The 23390-nt window shown below is 40.5% G+C and overlaps 2 protein-coding genes across 2 annotated transcripts in view; one reads left to right on the plus strand and one right to left on the minus strand.

The window, feature by feature from the left end:
• Positions 1-4246, plus strand: part of LOC147444488 (uncharacterized) — a 60749-nt gene extending 56503 nt beyond the window's left edge. The window contains exons 4-5 of the mRNA XM_086527088.1: positions 2546-2624; positions 2717-4246. Of these exons, the coding sequence (XP_086383214.1) occupies positions 2546-2624; positions 2717-3504 (867 nt within the window). The 3' untranslated portion in view covers positions 3505-4246. The remainder of the gene's footprint in view (positions 1-2545; positions 2625-2716) is intronic.
• A 5982-nt stretch (positions 4247-10228) lies between these two features.
• Positions 10229-12404, minus strand: LOC147444490 (uncharacterized). Its single transcript, XM_086527869.1, has 3 exons — positions 11660-12404; positions 10640-10744; positions 10229-10555 (listed from the first exon to the last, which is right to left on the minus strand). The coding sequence occupies exons 1-3, from the start codon at positions 11708-11710 to the stop codon at positions 10457-10459; spliced, it is 255 nt and encodes an 84-aa protein (XP_086383995.1). The 5' UTR covers positions 11711-12404; the 3' UTR covers positions 10229-10456.
• Positions 12405-23390: the final 10986 nt, after the last annotated feature.

Here is a 23390-nt window from a genome sequence, read left to right on the forward strand (position 1 = left end):
CCCACTATGACCATCTACGTGTTTTTGATTGTGAAGCTTATGCTCACGTGCCTAAACAACTTCGACAGAAGTCAGAGCCAAAGTCACACAAATGTATTTTCATTGGATATGGTGCAGATGGAGAGATGGGATATCGTCTCTAACACCCGGAATCTCGTCGAGTCATCCTTAGTTCAGATGTGATCTTCAATGAGTCGAAGATGTATAAACAACCTATCAAGGAAATAGAGATTCAGAGAGTCACTTTTGAGGATGTTGCCTCAGAGACAGTGAAATCAACTCAGCGGGTTAGTGATGTACCTTCCACTAGCAATGCTCCAAAGGGAGCAGATAGCAATGGTCAAGGAGTGAGACGGTCTACTAGAGTCTCTTGTCTACCTGCGCGTTTCGAGTCAGGTCTTCATTACATCATGTTGACCGATTGCGGTGAGCCAAGCTGCTACCAAGAAGCCATGGGATGATTTGAAGTGGGAGCAGGCTATGGAATGTGAGTGTAACTCGATTCTGGCTAATGACACTTGAGACTTGGTAGAACTGCCAAATGATGCGAAAGCTTTACCTTGAAAATGGGTTTACAAGAAGAAATTTACCTCAGGTGATCCAAATCCAAAGTACAAGGCTAGACTTGTAGCCAAAGGGTTCAAACAGCAAAAGGGAGTTGATTTTGATGAAATCTTCTCGCCTGTGGTCAAGATGACAACGCTTAGAACCGTACTTGGTCTTGCAGCGATTGAGGACATGGAACTTGTCCAAATGGATGTGAAGACAACATTTTCTTCATGGGGATCTCGACGAGGATGCTTACATGCAGCAACCTGAGGGTTTGTTCAAGAGAATGCATCTCGTGAGGAGCTAGTATGTAAGCTCAAAAAGGCACTATATGGCTTAAAGCAGGGTTCAAGGCAGTGGTATCATAAATTTGATGCATGTATGAGGTCTCAAGGATGTAAAAGGAGCGAAGAGGATCACTGCTTGTACATAAGAAAGCTAGATGATGGCTCGATGATCATTTTAGTTTTGTATGTTGATGACATGCTTATAGCTGGGAAATCTATTGCGGAAATTGCCAACTTGAAGAAAACACTTAGCAATAATTTTGCAGATTTGGGGGATGCTACACACTTTCTTTGCATACGAATCAAAAGAGATCGCAATCGTTGTATTCACAGGAAACATACATTGAGAAAGTTTTGCAACGTTTCAATATGCAGGGGGGAAAAGCATTGAGTACCCCAATGAAGGCATTCTTGAAACTCAACAAGGAAGATGCACCCAAATCTGATGCTGAGTGAACTGAAATGGCTAAGGTACCATATTCTTCGGTAGTGGGTAGTCTCATGTATGCTATGGTAGCCACAAGGCCAGACATTGCTTTTGCAGTGGGAGTGGTGAACCGATATATGGCAAATCCTGGCAGCAAGCAGTGGGAAGCAGTGAAGCACATTCTTAGTTACCTCAAAGGTACGGTTGGCAGGTGTTTACGCTTCGGGAATAGTGATGCATCTATCGTGGGTTATGCAGATGCAGACTATGCGGGTTGTGTCGACACTAGGAGATCGACTTCTAGCTATGTCTTCATATTTGCTGGAGCAGTAGTATCTTGGAGGTCATGTCTTCAAGATTGTACGTCGTCTTCCACTACGGAAGCGGAGTACGTTGCATTGTCGGATGCAAGTAAAGAGGCTTTATGGTTATCTCGGTTGGTCAAAAATCTTGGCATTGATGAAACTCTAGTGATATATTGTGATAGTCAACTGTCAGAGTGCTCTTGCATTGGCAAGGAATCCCATGTTTCACTCCAAATCGAAACACATTGAAGTCACCCAGCAGATGCTTTGACGAAAGGCTTAGCTTTGGAGCGGTTTACACATTGCAGTGAGTTGATGGGTATAGGTTGAAGCCACTAGATTGCTTCACGGTTGTACATACCAGGTCACTTGGGTTGCGTTGGTCTTCAAGTGGGAGTTTGTTGGGATTCAGGCCCACTGGCCGGACATCCCACTTACTACTAACCCATCTACTAACTTAACTGTTATACACTTATTCTTTAATACAACAGAATAAGGAGCTGCAACAACAGGATAACGTTGCTGTGAGCTCCACCCAAAGCAGGTCTCTCTCTGTCTCTCTCTCTCTCTTTCTCTCCCTCTCCCTCTCCCTCTCTCTCTCTCTCTCTCTCTCTCTCTCTCTGGAGCTCTCTCTGTAGCTCTCTCTAACACAACTGGCACAACTTGGCCTCGCTAAAGAGGGTTTTGGTCCTCTCTAAAGAGGCAATGAAAGCGTTCACATATCTCATAGTATGCTATACAGTGGTAAATATGCTATACATTGGCGTATACAGTGGAGCTCTGTCTGTAGCTCTCTCTGACACAACTGGCACAACCTGGCCTCAATTGAGATGCCTCAAATGGCACATTGCAAGACAAGTGAGTGTCCATGTAGGTAGGCCTAGATAAGAACCCATCTTGAGAGAGAGAGAGAGAGAGAGAGAGAGAGAGAGAGAGAGAGAGAGAGAGAGATTTGTTTTGCTTGACTTTGTTGGCAGCTTAATAGCAATCTGGAATTAGTACTTCCGTCTAAAAGCGAGCCTGTAGGTGCTCCAGAAAGCTACTCACTAATTCAAGGTAAGCTTCTTGGAATTGTTCTAGAAATTTTTCTATACAAGAATGTGGTCTTATAAGTTTCTTCTTTATGTCAATGTTGGATGTGCTATCAGAAAAGGCAGCTTGTGAGAAAGAAATCAGTAGAAGCTTCTTCTGCAAGTCATTTCATCCTGGGGAAAGTCATACCCTTATGTCTAGTATAGACCTATCAAGTTATATTCAAAACTCCTTGGAGAAAGCTATGGAAAGTGAGGAAAGCTATGTTCAGTATATATTGAGCAGTGCAGACTTGTCACATGCTAGCATAATTTCAGCTAGAATGTTGTGTTCGGGGCTTCTAATTGAACCTCGATTATTTGATGTGGTTGAAGCAAGTTGTCAGTCTCAATGGAAATGGGGGATTCAACATGACTGTGATGAGGATAATCATTCCAGATCCTCGGATGATGAGTTCGTTGGCTTTTCTTACACTAGAGCTGCACACATTAACAGAAAGCTGGTGTTTGACTGCATTGAAGAGGCTTTAAGGCAGGATATGGGCATCACCGATCAAGAGTCGATGCAGACTACTTTTCCTGTTATTGATCCGCCGGCATATGATCTTTGCTCTAAGCGTGTGCAGAGACAAATTGATGATTGGCAGGATATGGCCTGTGGACTAAATGTAGATGATATGGTTGAGAAAGAGATGAACTCTGGTCTTGGAAAGTGGCACGACTTTTCCAGTGAGATGTATCATATCTCAGTAGAGATAGAGCTTAGCATACTTAGAGATTTAATTGATGAGCTAGTGCCCATCTTGAGCACTGGTGTCCCAAGCGTTTCTACAATGATGACGTACAAATGGCAAGGGGCTGTGAAGGCAGCAAACAAAGACAAGTACTTCTGGGTTGGCTTATAACAAAACAATATTTTTGAGGCTAGATGAGGAGCTCCATTCCAAGTTCCCATTGTGGAAACGGCAAAATGCAAGGACCTGTAAGAGCCAACAACAGACCTAAGGAGCTCTCAGAGACCGGCAGGCATCTGCCAGAGCCACCTTTTTGACTGGCAAAAGTGGAATTGTGCATTACCCAATAAAAGAAAAATTCAAGGATATTTCATCAACACGATCTGTGCGAAAATGGTTGTGAAAAGAGATGCACAATGATGCACAAAGCTGTCCATGGCAACAACATACTGACACCCAGAGAACTTGAAGAAAAGGAGAGTGAAATTAACAAGCAATAAGTCATGTTGGACATGAGCAAGATTGCCCCATTTTTCGATGCTCCATCGCATTCCTGCACACAAAGTTAGCTGTGACTCAGCAAGCCAATTCGGATTGCAAAGCAGGTGGAAAGAAGACACAGAGTGCGAGTCGTAGAATCAAGGGTGTGCAGTTTGACTCCAGGTCCACTTCGGAGAAAGGAGGGTGGGCATGCAGTTTTAACTCTGCCTCATGCTCTTGCCTAAAATTGATGCTTGTGAGCAGGGTTGTCCTCCTAATGCTCTTGCCCCTTACTTATGCTTGTAAGCAGAGTTGTGCTGGTATGCATGATATGTAAAGAAAATTTAGAGCTTTCACAATTGCTTAGCCCCCTGTGCTTGAGATGTGAAGGCTCATTTTTGCAGATGCATATAATCGCTTTTTATTCAGCATGTTCCTTTTGCAAGTATTGATTCTCCATTGCTCACTAAAAGTGTCTCTCTAATCAGATTATTCAAAGGCTTATTTGGTTGATGTCCCTATGCGATGTGTCTCAAAGCTATTTAGGGTCGAAAGAAAGAGATGTAGACACCTTTTAGGAAACGACATGAAGAGAGAGAGAGAGACCCCCCCCCCCCCCCCCATATGTAACACGGGGTCCAATTGAAGGGATCAAGGGTTGCAGTGAAAAGTTGGATCAAGATTCAATGAGGACCGCGGATTTTTTCGGCGCCGTGCAGTTGTAATCTCGGTACAGTCATAACTTTCAACGGCGGCGGGGCCGCGGCGTCTTTTATTTGTGCATTGAAGTCAAGCTCAAAGTAGATTCCTTCATTTATGTTCATGTAAGTATGCGCAACATTCACTCTTCCTACTTTAAAGAGTCTTACTTTTGGTCCACATTAAAGTTTTGCAGAGACGCACACTATATGTAATCTTGGCACATTTTGTGTAATCTCGACACACACAAGAGAAAAATTTTTCCTTCTCTGTCACGTTCTCTCTCACATGCACACACACACATACTCACACGCAAGAAACACATTCACACCCACGCATACAACGAAGTGTGCTTCTCATCCAATCACCTTCAATCACAACCAAGTGATGGATTGGGATCAAGAAAACGTGGAAGGTGATCATATGCTTGAAGAGTTCTTTGATGAGGATTCAAGCAATGCAAGCAGTGAAAGTATTGATGACGACTTCGAGGTATTCTATGAAGAAGGTAATGTTCTTGGAGAAAACGGACCTCTTGATGGTCAAATGGTTAAGGCATTTGCGGATCCAAATCTCTATGTGTTCACAACATATTTTTCCTTTGATAGAGAGGCTTATAAGTACTTGATAAGAGTGCTTCAAAGTGGCTTCTCTACAACATTGGAGACTCTTAAAACCTATGACTCTAGAGACATGTTGGATTTGAAGAAGTGGCGCAAGATGAAGGATGAACTTCATGTTGGGCATGATGAGGATAGTAGGCTTTGTTTATATTTGGGAGATTCGCAGACGGTGAGATTTCCATGTGTTGAAGATTGGAAGGATATTATAAAAATTTCCCACATTGTTGAAGTATCAAAACACCGAGGGTTTAATAAAACCCTAATTTTTATCAAGTCCAAATGGTGCATTGAAATTAGGAAGCATGGTATATCTACCATATACATCAAAGTGTACATAAATGCCTGTTGGTGTAGCAATGCAACTAACGCTTCAACTTCAAGATCATGGTGTCAAAGAATGGACCTGAATAAAGAGCCTCCAAATGTAATTACTACAAACTCCTCCGATCTAAAGAGGCACCTAAAGACCGTCATGATCGAACACAAGACAAGGCTAGTGATGGTCCGCTCTTCCAAAAAAATTGGCGCATCAAAAATTGTGATCGATTATATATGTCATCGAGGTTGTGCGTATCAACGAAGGAGAGATAAAAAGAGAACAAGGATATCAAAGAAATGTGGTTGTCCGTTTAAAATACAAGGGGTGATAACTACCAATGGGAGTAATGATGTTAATGTTTATTAGTCATAATGGTCATGTCCCAGGTTCAAGAAGTGATATATATCACTTGCCCGTCCATCTATCCGTTATTAAGTGTTGCATGGAAGACATCTTTGATGTCGGGAATGCTCGATATGTTACCTCCATGTCTTTGTCAAAAGAAAGATTTCATATGAAGCGAGCGTCCCTTCTTGACTGTACTATCTACAAGTTCTATATGATACTGCAAGAAACCAATATCTTGTTTTATTTAATGCATTATCGAGGTAGCACTTTGACTTGCTTCTTTAATAAATAGCTTTATACAAAGGATACCCTCTAAGTGATAAGTTGATATAGGTCGCGTATCAAATGATGATTGGGTTTCTTTGTATACGGAGGCTATGAAATTATACAAAACCAACACGATAATAGCTTTGTCATAAGTCACAGAGAGTAATTCAAACTTTTTTCTTTCTTACATTCAAATTTTTATGCACGTGGTTTATTGCCAACCATAAAATCCAAAAGTAGTTAAGGACAAAGATAAACCTTTTACCTTGATCATTCAAGATGATTGGATGCTGCAAATGGCGGAGCGATTCTCTACAAATAACTCATGGACTATTGAAAACACATTTAAAACAAATGTATACGGTTTACCATTGTATGTTGCAGTGTTGCCAAACCAACAAGGTATTGGCCTACCAATTTGGTTCATGTTGTGTACGATAGATCCTGGCTGTCATCATGATATCATTGCTTTAAAGTTGACAGTTATTGGAGTCTTTGATAGGATGGGCCACATTCCTTCGTCAGTTATTGTGATTGATAAGTCACAACAAGAACTAGAGGCTATATCGAAGGTCGTGGATGAAGACCCGCATAGTTGGAGTATTGACGCCAGTGAAAAAAAATATCAGGTTGCAGGTCGTGTTCTACTTTGCTGGTTCCATACCAAAAAGGCATGGGTGGAGAATCACTTTATCTCAGATATTATACTGCTAAGTTACTTAATTGTAAGTATTTGATCTAAGAAAAAAAAAGTGACCTCAACATATGCATGTTTGTTTTGAAATGTAGGTTCTAAAAGAGTTAAGGACGATGTTTATACTGATTTGTCAAACTTAATGCATTGTACGACAAAATCGGATTTTGAAGGCAGATTTTAAGAGCTTTTGGTGAGGTATTCACCATACCCAAATATAGTTCGTTGTGGCACTAATGGATAGTGTGGGAGTGATTGCATGTGGAGAACGCAATGACCAAGGTTTGGAAAAATGTTTAAACATAGCAATGTTGACACCAAAAAATTGATGGAGCGCTTATGGAAATATATTAAATATACTCTTTTGGATGTTTGGATTAAACGGTTTACCATTGTATGTTGCAGTGTTGCCAAACCAACAAGGTATTGGCCTACCAATTTGGTTCATGTTGTGTACGATAGATCCTGGCTGTCATCATGATATCATTGCTTTAAAGTTGACAGTTATTGGAGTCTTTGATAGGATGGGCCACATTCCTTCGTCAGTTATTGTGATTGATAAGTCACAACAAGAACTAGAGGCTATATCGAAGGTCGTGGATGAAGACCCGCATAGTTGGAGTATTGACGCCAGTGAAAAAAAATATCAGGTTGCAGGTCGTGTTCTACTTTGCTGGTTCCATACCAAAAAGGCATGGGTGGAGAATCACTTTATCTCAGATATTATACTGCTAAGTTACTTAATTGTAAGTATTTGATCTAAGAAAAAAAAAGTGACCTCAACATATGCATGTTTGTTTTGAAATGTAGGTTCTAAAAGAGTTAAGGACGATGTTTATACTGATTTGTCAAACTTAATGCATTGTACGACAAAATCGGATTTTGAAGGCAGATTTTAAGAGCTTTTGGTGAGGTATTCACCATACCCAAATATAGTTCGTTGTGGCACTAATGGATAGTGTGGGAGTGATTGCATGTGGAGAACGCAATGACCAAGGTTTGGAAAAATGTTTAAACATAGCAATGTTGACACCAAAAAATTGATGGAGCGCTTATGGAAATATATTAAATATACTCTTTTGGATGTTTGGATTAATCGATCTATCTTGGAGCTCTTGCATGCGCTTGTGGGTGATTCGAAGTCTGGAAGTCATAGCGGTGGTACCTTTTTGAGGTTCTTCCAACGAAAGCAAGAAATATATATTTTTTCTCTTTCGTGATTGCGGCAAATTATAAGTTGAAGGTTTGGACTCACGTATAATTAATGGTTTGCATGGTAGCTGACTCTGGGCGATATGGCGTTCGGGGGGAAGGGACTAAGATACAGACATCAAAAATGGTTGAAGGGGAGAGAATCTTGCAAAGGTTTCAAACCACACCATCTACCTTTCAGGTTATAAATGAAGGGTCACTTATCTTCAAGATTCAAAGTACCACAAATGAGAGTATATGGTATCATGTCAGCTTGCAAAGCAATTATTGTGATTGTCTGGATTGGAGCAACCAATGTAAGCATCTTAATGGTGTTCAAATGATAGTATTGACTCACTTTCCTCGTTTGAATGAATTTCTACATGGTACACATGAAGACGCATCTAACATCTACAAAGATGTCATGCATTGTGATTTTGAAGCGTACAATAGTGACAATGATATACAAGAGAGGAAAGATGATGTGGTGGATCTCATCAACCACCTCAAGGGTGCACTGTCAACTATACAGAAAGAGGTGTATTCTAAGGATCCCAAAGAGATTGATATCATAAGGCAATATTTACAAAACATGAAAGGGACACTCTTAACATTTGTGAAGCTTAAGGACATCAAAGAAAATGTCATACAAACTCTAGTGGGTCAAGTGATTCGCGTTTATAATGAAGTTGAGAGTTTTGGGAGGGTGGATCTCTTCTTACCAATTTGGTGGTGCAGATGATGTTGAGTATTGCTTTACACTTACCCGAGAAAATGGAAAACAACTACTAGGTATCAAAGCTTCCATTGTCAGAATGCTACTTTTGTATTCCTCTAGTCGAAGCCACGTAATGACGTATTTATGACAAATCTATTTCACACTTTTTTTAATACAAGCGATAAATTTTGACGAGTTTTATTCAATTTTGATTTAAACCAAACATTATTTGTGTGCCCTGTAAATTTGTCCCTTTTTGCCAACATTTCTGAACTCTACAAAAACCCTAACCTCTGCAAATTGTGGTGAGATTACTTTTATGGCAAACAGTTCTAAATTTCTAACTCTCTGGAAAAAAAGTAATCTTGACACATTGTGTGAGATTACTTTAATGACAAAGGTTCCAAAATTCAAACTCTCTGCCATGAAAGTAATCTCGACATAATGTGTCGAGATTACTTTTTTGGCGGAGAGTTTCAGTTAGCAACTCTCTGGAAAAAAAGTAATCTTGATACATTGTGACGAGATTACTTTTTTCCAAGGAGTTCTAAATTTCTAACTCTCTGGAAAAAAAATAATCTCGACACATTTGTGCTGAGATTACTTACAGGCAAGGAGTTCTAAAATCCTAACTCTATGGAAAAGGTAACTTCGGCACATTGTGTTGAGATTACTTTAATGGAAAACAATTCTAAATCTTTAGCTCTCTTTCATAAAAGTAATCTCGACACAATGTGCAGAGATTACTTTGTTTCCGGAGAGTTTCAATAGCAACTCTCTGAAAAAAAGTAATCTTGACAGATTGTGCCGAGATTATTTTTATGGCAGGGAGTTCTAAACTCCTAACTCTCTGGAAAAAAGGTAATCTTAGCACTTTGTGTCGAGATTACTTTTTTTATCGAGAGTTGTCTGACAAAACTTTGAAATTTTTTGACAAGTTGGATGCATTTGTATGTTCGATATACTTTATTTTCATGGAAATTTCCACTCTTTCCAACTCTCTACATATACAAATTCATAGAGATGATGTCTAAACTTGACTGATTAAATCTGGAGATTACTTTTATGGTAGATAGTTCTAAATTTCTAACACTATGGAAAAAAAGTAAGTTGTTTCCGAAGTTAAGTGACAAGTTGGATACATTTGTATGCTCGATTTGTATTCAAATTCATAGAGATGATATCATTTGTAGTCCAATTAATGAAACTTTTAAATGATTCATTTGTACATAATCTAACCTTTGTCGATTTTCTTTCAACCAACCAAAAGAAGCCCAAGCACAAAGAAACAAACTCTATTATAATCAACAATTAAGAAATCCTCTACTCAAGGGACAAGATCACTTTATGCACATAAAGAATATAGCAATCAAACGAACTTTATTTCCATACCCGATCTACTTGTTACACATTCATTCGAAGGTTTCAAAATGTAGAGGTATAGAAGATCTCTTGATAGTAACATCAACACGGAGTGACAAAGTAATCCAAAGCAAGGAGTGAGTAATGCACACACTCAACTTTATATTGTATGCAACAAGAAAGACTTCAACATGTAGAGGTAAAGAAGATTTATTGATAGTAACATTGACATGGAGTGACAATTTCCTTCAAAGATATCATTTGATACAAAAATGTTGATCACATTTCGATGAAGTCTCGAAATAGTTCAACACAAAAATAAGAGGTATACGTGTCAAGTACGTCCAAAGCTAAATCCCAATGCAAAAAATGGTGGATTACTTTGATGTAATCTCAAAATAGTTCAACACTAAAATTGTGGCTTAACCAATCGCAACTTCACCCAACTGCTTGTGCAACCACTCATTGAGCTTCTTTCTCGTAAAATCAACCTCTTCATGCTGGAACCAATTCTTTTTTAACTGCCAAAAAATATATGTATCAAAAAACGATATAGGTCTCTTGCAAACTTGACAATAAATGCTTCATTCAAGACATGCAATTACCGAATTAAGTTGAGGTTGCTTGTCTTTGAACGTGGTTTTGATTAACAATCTCATTGTAGTCATTATATAATATCCACAATCAGCTGAATTTGGTTGTTGGGGACACTGCAAACAACAACATATCAGTAAATTATCAATGAAAATGTCAGTACTCAATCAAAAAAAAATGTACTAATGCTATCAACCTTTGCAATAAAGAATTCGCATGATTCACGAAGATCTTCTAGCTCCTCTTTGACTTGTAGATTTGAACAATATATAATTAAATGCCTTAGTACCCTTCAACCAAATGCATGCGTTTAATTGAAAGTTATCAAACTGCTCAATTATTTTGAAAGAGTAAAAGCAATGCTTACTTACACACACTCGGTAACAGTCTCTCCATGGTGACAATTGAGAGTGAGTCAAAAAGAAAAGTCGATGATAGTCGTTGAGAATAAGGAGGTATGTGTCCCATATGGGTATTGTAAACTTTCTTCGTACTACTGTAACTCGATGTGAAACATTCCCAAATCTTGTCATGCATTGGCGTTTAGATCTAGGAGACACTTTTCCTGGTGGACTCTCATCAGTTTTAGGTCGCCCTGATTTATGCTTTGGAATATGGATATTAGTGTTTTTGTGGACATTCTTTAGATGTCTAATGAGAAGACATCACCTTTCGTATGAGACCTTTCTATCAATACACATTTGTGACACATGACACTGACGGACCACTTTTCCATTTACCTCCACAACCTAAATAAATGGAGACACAACCTGAATAAATGGAGACACAAGATACATAAAATAATTGAAGTTTATTGATCATACAACTCATACGATCTCTACACATACATAAGCACAACCTGTGACATGTCTCATTAATGACTTTCAAGTTTAGACAAGGCGCACTATCAAACATTGTACAACATAAATGAGAACCCATTCATAAATTGAATCATTAGCCTTTCAATAAGGAGAACATCAATGAAGCCATTGGTCGTATTCGAAAATTAAAAGTATTCGATGAGGACATACCTCAGTCTCCCTCATGTTGATATCCCGGTCCACTTCGCCTTTGCTTGCCATTCACACCCTACACACCCATGTGATCGTTCGAAAGCTATTTCTCCACTTGCGAAGAAGGTGTATATACTTCTATTACATTCTTGGAGCCATAAACCAACATTTGACTGTTCTCTGGAATGTCGGTTTTGTAGGCAAACTCTACAATGCTTGTTCTCTGCTGGCGAATAGACTGTGTGAACAATCAACCTCCAGCGGGCGGACTTTGCTTGTTTTATGGTAGACAGACTTCTCTAAGCTGCACACAATAGCTCACTGGACACAGCTACCTTCAACTTGCTCTTTGGCGGATAGATTGTGTGAAGCGGGCATGTCTTCCTAAGCTACACACATCCCTGCACTGAACACTCTGTTATGCAGGCAGCTCTCTGTTGCCAACGGCTCCCTTGAGACTCCTATCCATAGTAGGGCCATCGAGCAGTCTCGGCATCAACCAGCTTCTGTATGCACAGACCACTCCCTCTCTGTGTTACGCAGTCCATGCCACTCCCACTCTGTTGTGCATCGCAGAACACTCCCTCTCTGTTACGCAGTCCGGTTTTGCTGCTCTGAGCCTGCGCAATGCAATATGCAGAGAATGGGATAGCGCATTATGCAGTATGCGGCGCGACGTAGTATGCAGAGAGTCAGAGACACAGAAGCGAGCCTTAATTTGTAGGCCGCAGGGATTTTGCCAGTTTTTTTCCACTGCGCAAAGTGAAAAGTACCCTTTAAAGTAAACGGACACGATAGATCTTACTTGGACCCTTGATCCCTTCAAATGGACCTCGTGTCATATATAGACGAGGCCCCCCCCCCTGCCTCCCCGCCCCCCCACGCCCCCCCCAAACTTCTCTCTCTCTCTCTCTCTCTCCTCCTCTTCTTCTTCTTCTTCTCCTCGTGTGTGTGTGTGTGTGTGTGTGTGTGTGTGTGAATAAAAAGAGGAAAATGGTATAACCTTTCTTTCACCAAGTGTGGTCGGTTGGTTATGCCATTTCCCTCTTCAATAATAAGCCTTGAGTTCAACTCTGGTTGGATAGATGTTTGAGGTCTCTTGGGATAGTTTCTCACGATGATAAAAAATTCTCTTCTCTTCTCTCTCTCTCTCTCTCACACACACACACTCTCTCTCTCTGTCTCTCTCTCTCTCTCTCTCTCTCACTCACACACACACACACACACACACACACACACACATGCAGGTCCTTGAGATTTCTCACAAGTTCCTACGAAAGGCAAGTTACAAAAGACCTTGCATAGTTGCATCTAAGACAAATAAGTGGTGCGCACGTGACCAATTCCTTGTGAAAATCAACGTATCAAATGGTTATAGCTGTGTTTTGAAACGAAACACACACTTTTCAAAACATATTTGGAATATTTTAGAGGTGAATTGACTATATTTGAAGGTTTTAAACTATTTTGTCCTAATTTTTTTAGAGGATTTCACATAAAATTCTCATGTCTGAGCAAAAATTTTCGAGCAATCCCGTTATCGAGTGAGACTATTAGGTCTATCATTATATGGATTGGGCATAACATAGCATATGCATTATTGCAAAAAGCAATCAACTACCAAAAGAAATACTTTTCTAGCAAACTTGTTATCAAGCAAAACCACCAAAGTAGTGCATACACAATACGGCTTGTAGTGTGAATTTCTTGACTAAAAATGAAAATTCCCTGTTGTGATTCAATCAGTCATGATTTCTCAAGGTTGGAAATTGGGAATTCTACATATAAATCTTGCTAAACACCTTAGATATTGGTACAAGCCTTCGTGGTATCATCAGTTTAATCTTCAAAATCAAGACCACAAAAATGAAAGAAAGTAGTGCACTAAAATTATTATGGCATAGGTGCTGCATAGTGAAGCATATGATTAACTACAAAAGAGGCTTCAAGATTGGAAGTAAACTATCAGTAGACCAACAATACAAAACCATCACCCTAAATTGTTAGTAGAACAACAATTATAACAAACCAAAGCCTGCTTCTACAAAAGGTATAATACAATATTCTCACATTTTAAACATTCGATCTCTATGCCTAAGAAAACAACTCTCTATTCCAAATAAAACTACACTCAGAGGTCACTTCAAAGCATTCCCTTTGTTTGCCAAAATGAAACATAAAAATGTCTAATGATAGAGTACCATCAACATTTTTTGCAATATTACATTTTAGCACGATAGCTGCTCAATGCCTAACTATGGCTATATGCACATTGTCGGTCCTCCCAATGCTTGATACAACTCAATCTTTGTCAAAGCTGATTGGTGCACAAACTCATGAGCTAAAGTCTCCAACCCAAGAATTTAGAAGAACACATAGAAAGGTGCTTGTTGACGAGCTTTTGAGTTAGAATCTCTAATTTCAATTGTCTCAATTCAATTCATGTCATGTGAAGTATTCCATTTTCAATTCAGTTATCTATTTATCTTTTTTTGTGTGGTTTTTTATAGTCTCTGTTCATCTCTTTGATCTGACATCTAGTATCTGACTTTGGAACTCTAACCCTAGAATAGCTGTCAAGGGACCAGCTCATTCCATTTTGGCGATCACAGTGGTGAGCTAAATCTCTTGACAGAAAAATACTCCACCCAATCATTTTCATCAATGTCCTTCAACATATTGTTCAAACTTCAGAGCACATGTTTTTCTTTATTATTTTTTATTTTTTTGGTTTTTTTTCTCCTATCATAGCATTTTTATTAAGTTTTCTTGCAAGTTTAATTTCTTTTCACACATTTTCAATATTTTTAACACATTTTCAGTAATTTTTTAAATGTGTTTTTACAGGACGATTGGGATCATCGTGGCTCTCCAAACGGCTACGAACATGATCAATGGCTCATGGACAAACTCCCTTGTCCTTGCGCGAAGTGTAAACGGACAATCCCTCGTTTGAGGCGCATTGCTTTGGAGTATGTGGAGAACAAAGGGCTTTGGCATGCTCAAAAAAGCGCTCGAGTAGATGGGAGCGTAGCCCCCCCCTTGCTTAAGGATGCCCCCCATTGGTCTCTATTTATTGGTGGTGCTTTGGCACGCAAGGCCAAAAGATAGTGACAAGAGCTATTAGGCAAAGGCATGGTGCGTGGTGACCCTCCCACTTCTCATGGACACTTTGAGCTTGAGGATGAGCACATGTTGGACATGATTGATGAGTCATTGGCTCAAGAAGGCAACATGTGCGAGGAGGATTGCAGACTGTGCACTCAACGGCCAACAACAACAGAGGATAGGTTGTTGTCAAGTGCTCGAATACCTCTTTACAATGGTGCACATCACTCAGTGCTCCGGGCATCATTTTGAAGTACTCAAATTGAAAGAAAAATTTGGTTGGAGCAATGTAAGTGTAGATGCACTCCTTGGGTAAGTTCTATAAATAGCTTTTTATACATAGCATCCTCTTATTGGCCTCCCCTTGGATTTGTATTAACACTCTTTTTTGCTGTTGTTTGATGGGAAAAATGCTTCCTAAAGATCACCACATGTCTTCTGATTGTCGGCGAGCGAGATCTTATATCATTGCACTTGGCATGGAATATGAGCGCTGTCAACGATTGTATACTATACCGCAATGAGTATGCACATGCTACCTCCTGTCCCGTATCCTGGGAAGCATGCTACAAGACCAGAGTGGACTGGGTGCACCTATCTCGCAAGGTATTGAGGCATTTTTCACTTATCCCTATTCAACACATGTTAAAAGCAGGTCAACCACCACTCAATTGATGGAATGATGCGTGTCCTGATCGATTCACCTACATGGAGGCACATAGAGACTCAATGGCCAGAGTTTTGGCTAGAGCCTCGACACTTGAGGCTTGAGTTGGCAAGTGAGATGATGTCAATCCCTTTGGCACAAAGTCCACATCATGGAGTACTTGGCATGTGGTGATCATCAACTACAATATTCTAACATGGGAGACAACCAAGAAGAGAAATATACTTCTTTCTTTGCTTGTGGAAGGATTGTTAATGTGTCACTTCCAAAGGACAGGAGAGAGGCAATTGTGAGGGCAATCCTTATGTGGAGTATACACGGTTATCCTGGGCTTGGAGAGATATCCGGTATGTTATGTTCATTCTACTCTCTTGCTATCATTTGAAGTTTGAAGCTTTTCCCTAATGTGATATGAGTACAAGATTATCCACATATGGCCACAATGCTTGCCCTGTTTGTGGGCCATTGTTGGTGATGGAGCAGCAAGATGCCTTTCACAAGGTAACCTATCTAGACAACCATCGTTTCCTGCCCCAAAATCATAGCAAATACAAGGCTCCAAAAAATGGGAAGAATCCACTAAAGTGTACGATGCAGATTGGGCAACTATTTGGAAAGATTACTACAATAGATCTCCAACCCCGACTACTCCACAAAAAGGTATGTCAACGTACTATATAATTTTAAGGCTTCCATACTGGAAGAAGTTCAGAATACAACACCTCTTTGATGCATCCAATTTTATGCGGTACGTTTGTGGCACCAAAGCATAAGCCAAACATCCAAAAACTAGCATATGCTATCATGCCATACTTCATATGGATTCATAGACTGCAAAGCTTGTGTAGGAGACCTATGAAGTACATAAGTGGCACACATGCTGGCCTCAAGCCAAAACGAATGTGGAAAAGCTTGACTTTTGACCATACATCGGGCCATTTTTGTAAGTGACCCGTTTTTCCTCTCAGCAACACCATTTTGCTGAGGTGTATAAGGCAATGTACATTGGTGTTTTATCCCACGAATAGCAAGAAATGCATTAAATTCATGAGACATATACTTGTCAAAGTCGACGATGCAGAAGCGTAGAGACCAAGGGCAAAGAGAGAGAGAGAGAGAGAGAGAGAGAGAGAGAGAGAGAGAAGAGAGAGAGAGAGAGAGAGAGAGAGAGAGAGAGAGAGAGAGAGAGAGAGAGAGAGAGAGAGAATGCGAGAGAGAGTCTCTTGAACCAATCAACCTTTGCAATGAATAACTGAATGTGTATACAATGGAGGCAAGGGATTGCTTATATAGCAATCCTAGTAAATTTGCCTACCCAAGGCTTTGACAAATAAGTAAAATAAATACCTAAAAGACAAACTAAATAATGGGATTACATTGGCAGTTCACTTGAGATGCCTACACTTTAACACCCTCTCTGCAACTCATAGTGGACATCAATAGTGAGACCAAGTCAATGAAGAAGCTACCATGGACACCCCAGTAGTGGCTGGAATACTGAATTCACCTCGGTGTTTCTCTCCTCAACTTTGTACCTGAAAGTAATGCCATCTTGAGCATTGCTTGTCTTTGTAGAAACTTTGAACTATAGACCACACTACGTCCAATAATCCCCATTCGTGAACTGTGAACACATCATGTCCAAAATATAAAACTCCAAGATAACGAACCATTGGAACACATCCTCTCCATAATTTAGCCAAAAAAATGGATTGGTGCACTCATCCATAGTGTTTTAGACGTCTGATTGGTTCCTTGCGAGATTCATGTGCATTGAACTCCAAGCTACGGGTCCAAACACCAATAACTTGAACTCCAACACAAGGGTCCAAATTGATTGTAGGGAGCATTTCTTGTCCCTCTCTACCACTCATAAGCCTCTCTCTGGCTAAAGCTAGTGGTGACATCTGTTATTTCACTAGAAATCTGACGTCGTGCCATGCCGATCTCCATTGTAAAATCTTTATTACCATTATCTCTCTCCAGCTTGCCTTTATCCTTGTCTATATGTGAGTTACAGCTTTTGCCTTTGGATTCAAACTCAAGCCAAACAAAGCGTTGAATCACAATCATGAATGTGGTCGTACCTCCCGGGTATTCAGGTAGCTAACTAAGTACTGGTACTACCATCCATGTCCAATTGACCTTTGCCGTTGTTCTCTAGCAAACTCTACCATTTGCTTTTGACTTCACAAACTTGAGCCAAACAATTTTCCGGGTTCCTTGAGGACTAGGCCGGTGCATAGCCACTAAGTAGATGGTTGAAGATCCATTATCCATAGCCACTTGTTGCTTTTGGTTATTGTCTTTGCGGGTGCTCGAGCAAGGGGAGGCCGTTTTGAAGTTGCAAGGTCTAGAAAACTGTACTCCTTCTCGCACTCCAAGGGCCGCACAATTCCTCCAAGCCGCACCAAAATCCCCAAGCAATTCCACTCCTCTCTAGTACTTCCAAGCCGCTCCAAAAAATCTGCTATCCTTGTCTTCAACTCCAAACTGCTTACCTCTCCCAAGCCGCTCCACACCCTCTCTTTTGATTCCTACTCCTAGGCCATGTCTGCTCCTCATTAATCTCCCAACACTTGTGATGCCCAATCCCATGTCAAAACACTTCTAAGAAAAAGAGCTCCCTCTCTTAATCAAAGGCCAAGGCCTTGCTGCCTGCAGCGTTCTGAAGCGCTGGTAGCACGCAGGCCAGTAGTGGGGAGAAAGGAGGGACTATAGGCATGCGTTTGAAAATGCTGGTGCACCAAGGGTTGGTGCAGTGTAATCAACAGAGACCTGCATGGGTGGTGTTGCCTGGGGCATGTCAACAAGCAAATGGGAGGGGACGGAGCACCAGGTGGCGGGGATACGGGCGTCTCAAAATGCATAGGAGCAGAGGGGATGGGATGTGACACTCAGCGGAGCTACTGATCTAGAGAGAGAGAGAGAGAGAGAGAGAGAGAGAGAGAGAGAGAGAGAGAGAGAGAGAGAGAGAGAGTCTCTTGAACCAATCAACCTTAGCAATGAATAATTGAATGTGTATACAATGGAGGCAAGGGGTTGCTCATATAGCAATCCCAGTAAATTTCCCTACCCAAGACTTTGACAAATAAGTAAAAAAAAAACCTAAAAGCCAAACTAATTAATGGGATCACATTGGGCAGTTCCCTTGAGATGTCTATACTTCAACAATACTCCCCCCCTTGATTGGAAGGAGGGTGCCCATAGTACATTTTGAGACATTTTTAGCCATAGCCAAATTTTTTTTGAAGCACATAAATACTTTGGACTTTGATTTTAACGAATACACCCATGTATGCCTGGACTAATCATCAATGAAAGTCACGAACTAAAGGTAATTTCCCAAGGCCGGAGTTTTCATGGGCCCACGAATATCGCTATGCACAAGCTGCAACCTGCATGTGGCCCTAACTGAACCATCCTTTGGAAACTTTGAATGTGGCATCTTACCCAAAATACAACCTTCACAAACATGTTTGACACGTGCTTCAAGAGGTGGCAAAGTAGCAACCATATCAGATTTCTACAAACGCAGCAAGCTGGAAAAATTCAGATGCCCAAAACATGCATGCCAAAGTTTTGCATATGAAATAGAATCCACAACTGCATTTGAAAAATTCTTCCCACACTTGTCATACAAAGTGAGCTTATATAGCCCACAACATAAAATGCATGATGCAAGAATCTCATCACCAAAATTGAGATAATGAATTGTACATTTGTCATCCACAAATTTCACAATAAGACCAAGTCTAGCAAGTGGAGATACAAACAAAAGATTCTTCTTGATCCGAGGACATAAAGTGCATCAACAAGTGTGAAAGAACTGCCATTCGTAGTAGTCAGCACAATCTTTCCAACTCCCTTAACATGATAAGAGGCATTGTTGGCACAAGTGACTGAATTCCCATTAAGGACATCTTTGAGAGAGGTAAACAAGTCATTGTTGGGATTAGGGTTGCAGAGAAACACACACAGCTTGGAGAAGATGAAGGAAGCTCAAGGCACACAATAGAGAGTGTATTACTTAGTGTGCAATGGAAAGATAGATAGCCCTAGAGTGATGGGCGTATATACAATGCTCGGGGGAAAAAACCTCCTAAAGAGGGAAAAAATGCCCCGGCGGTCCTAGTGTGTTCACATCACTACCACATGTATATGGTAACAGTCATGATGAGAGATAATTTACTTTGTAGCACCAGTGCCAAAGTACCACACTTAAGCATCTGCAGCAACTGATAACATGCAACATGGACAATAGGATCATGAGTGCACTCTGCACTAAAAGCCCATTCTGCATCAACATCAGCATCACGATCTCCTTTCACAAAAGACTTAACAATAGCTGCATTTATAGTGGAACCACTATTAGTAGTGGAACCAACCTCTTTCTTCTTATCCTCTTTGGCCTTCAACTTAGGACACTGCTTGATCAAGTGATCATTAACTTTAGAATAATGGCAACACATCTTCTTTTTTCCCTTATCACCAAAATTCCCATATGAGTTGATGCCTGTAGAAGCATTAGGAACATATGATTTACCACTTAAGAAGAACCATGAGAAGTGGCTACATTATTGTTACCACCTTTTCTTTGACCAGCAATAAAGGCTTGTTCAACTGTACGCTGTCTAGTCCTGTTTTTTCTGGACAATGACTCTTGCAATATCAATGTGCATAATGTATCAAACTTGAAAACTTCAGGATTTCCTTGTGTCATAAGTCTCCAAGTACTTGCAAAAGTCTGATAAGAATCTGGCAAGGCATCAAGAACAGTCTGCACAAGGGAACTGTCTGAAATGACTTCACTTGTAGAAATAAGTTGCTCATTGATATCCTTGACATCAGCAAGGAAAGTTTCCATGTCATCTTTCTCATACATAATCTTGGACTCTAGCTCTTTATACAACAATGAAACTATTACCTCATTACAACTTGCATAAAGACTAGCCAGAATATCCCAAGCCTATTTTGCAGATTTTGCTGAATGAATGTGGAGAGTAATAGTGCGCTTCACAAACAACACAATCAATTCATGAGAGTGCGTATCTTTTACATCCCAACAAGCTTGCTTAGTTGTAGGCAAAACAGCTCTGGAAGCAACAATCTTGCCAACAAAACCTGCAACATCCTAAACATCGCCTACATTCTCAGAACCAGGACGTTTATCAATGCCCTACACAATGTTCCAAACTCCCTTTGACACAAGGACACGTTGCATCATGTAAGCCCACATAGGGTAATTGTCCCCATCGAATTTGTCCTCAACAACAAACATCTTGAACACACCTGTGTTGTTGTTGGCCATGGCAAATGAAAGGCATACGGAATAGGAACATGCTCATCACCACCCAGCCATGCCCTACATAGACCCTTGGCTTGCTAAATATAGGGACCCCCTTGACTGCATGTCCGTCCTGGCCCTTGGCCGTGCCTGGTCCTACCTTGGCATGACATTACTGCCCCCTTGGAGAAGCGTTTTTTGTTCTCGAAAACAAGAGTGATGATACACCAATGTTTTCTATAGTGGCATCCTTCATGGATCCAACTGTTTGGTTGATCGGAACACGGTTCAATAGGAGGTTCAATGAAACCAAGAGTAACATCTTGATTTTTTCCATTGTTTTCCATTTGCAACCAGCTTGCGTTATCGATTCCTATCCAATCATAGTGTGTAGACTCCATTTAGAACACACATGAGTATGCAAAATGAGTTATCACACAAAGAAGAGTACCTCTTTCCATGAAAGTAACTTGCTAACATAACTCATCAACCAAGTTTAAGTCCTTGACTTGTTTTCCAATTTCAGCAGTAAACAACCCCACCATAACTAGTGTTCAAGGTTGAGGACCTGACTTATCATGAAGAGACTACACTTAGTCGCAAACATGCGTTAACTGATAGTAAGTAAACTCCAAGTAGAGCAATAAATGCTTATTAATTGGAGTGCTTGGTGCTAATGTACGCACTTTGCATATCTTTTAGCCCAAGATTACACTTTGTAATCTGCCTATCCCCTTGGATAACTGACAGTACTGAGGCGTGTTTCCCCCATGGTTTACAGAAAGTCTTCCCAGATGACTAGTAAATGGAAATCACAATATCGTATAACATTGCTGAGGAATTAACAATGTCCGGGATAACCATCGTGGTTAACTTGAAAAATCCACAAACACCCAAACCGAGCCATGACCTCTGTTGGTGATTAGTAGACTCAAAAGTAATCTCATAGAGATACTGCACACAGAGTGCAAAATGATTCATAAGCAACAACTTGATGAATACGAATGCCGTTCCAAACCAATCTTTGCTAATCACTAGGGCCCATAACACCTAGTGTGCATGCATGTAGCAAAAAATAGATTTCAACCTATATATCCATGATTAGCTTTGCCAATACTTATGGTGAATGTGATGCTCGTAGCACACATTAAAGAGGAACGTAAATAGTTCGAAAAAGAATCTAAATACTGTCTGCTATAATCATTTGCAAGCCTTGCTCGTTTGAACCATATAGAAGGTGAAACATTAATCACTTCTAGGGACAAACAATGAAACTTTTTCATTAACAACTTAGAGGCTTGCTATATGTATAAACAACCATCTGTAATGTTGTTTAGCAGTACTTGTACCTGAACAAGTCATTCTAAGTATCCGACAATTTTTGGCCACGAAATTGCTCTTGATACGTCGTGCTGAAAATGGTCTAGAAAACAGATGTGACCAGCACCTAGGGACTTTGTTGTGACACATATTTAAAATAGTGGGCGCCACTGTCAGTCCCAGAGACTCATATTTGCCACATGTGCAATATGTCTCAACTAAGGATGTCTGAAAAAAGAACATCCTACAAGTACAAGATGTACTTGTGTGTGGAGGTAACTCTAAACACTCTGCGACAAGAGTGAGAGGGACCCTCATTCATTGCTCCACACTGGCTAATCCGAACTCCTTGAGTCCTTAGACCATGTTCTATCCCATGTGACAACATGTGCCAAATCGAATCCGACAAGTGGATCCAACATAATGTACATTGGACACTACAACCCAAAATACTTGTTCCGACCTGCCCTTGGCATGGCCTTGGGGATTGAACTGAAAGTTCAGTTACCCGTATTCAAATGCACACGAGCACGTCTCCCACCTGCAAAAAAACCAAGCAACATTGCACTGGAAACCCTGGGTGTTGCCTTCGCAATCCAAACCCGCTGGGTAGAATCTACGTAGTCAATCCCTTGGTAAGACCCTTTGTAGAAACTGCTCAACTAGCAGGTAACGGTAACCAACATAGTTAACCGTGTACAAAATGATGAGAATAAACTTGAAAAGTTGAATTTTCCTGCTACCGCGTGGTAGATTGAGAAATTCTTTCCTTGAAAGTATAACGGGAATAGATCAAACTATGATCCTCAATGCCTATGGGGTGATTTAGTAAGCCGCTGGGTCTTACTGAAAAACAATGCGTCCATAGACACTCGTAGTGCTATAGAGAGAGCAGGAGATCCACACAAGTGGAAAGCTTAGCTCTTATGGATAGCCATGCTGTCGCAACGGTATGTTGCATCTAAAATTCGTGGTAGAAATCACCTGAGTTGAGTTTATGGTTATCAAAAACTCAACTCGAGTGTCGCACTAAAACCATGTCGTGCAAAAATGACACCATAAACATACGTAATGACAAGACTCTTGCTTGTCCATTAACCTCGTTGTGTAGTCCAGTGGGTAGATCTGTTCGATCTTAAGAACAATCACCCAAGGAATGCCAACAGTTGGGTCATACCCGAGATTTGACAATGGCTCTTAGCCAGCGTGTGTGGCTCATAGCCCTTATGGCAATTAGAGTTCAATCGCGACGAACCGATGAAGACTAATGTAGAGGGCGTCTTGCCCAATTTCTAGTTGAGAGTTAGAGCACCTTGGCTCATGCTGACTCCCAAACAAAACATGTATCAAAAACTGCATTAAAAGTT

Source organism: Adiantum capillus-veneris, chromosome 13 (genome assembly GCF_014529385.1).
Source record: "Adiantum capillus-veneris isolate H3 chromosome 13, ASM1452938v2, whole genome shotgun sequence".
Classification (NCBI taxonomy): domain Eukaryota; kingdom Viridiplantae; phylum Streptophyta; class Polypodiopsida; order Polypodiales; family Pteridaceae; genus Adiantum; species Adiantum capillus-veneris.

Bases quoted from the DNA above. Each gene is read 5' to 3' on its own strand.
- LOC147444490 (XM_086527869.1), bottom strand. From the start codon at position 11,710: ATGGCAAGCAAAGGCGAAGTGGACCGGGATATCAACATGAGGGAGACT. The intron at 10,745-11,659 runs GTATGTCCTCAT...TGTTGTTTGCAG, and splicing joins TCAACATGAGGGAGACTGAG to TGTCCCCAACAACCAAATTC. The intron at 10,556-10,639 runs GTAATTGCATGT...ATTTTTTGGCAG, and splicing joins AGCAACCTCAACTTAATTCG to TTAAAAAAGAATTGGTTCCA.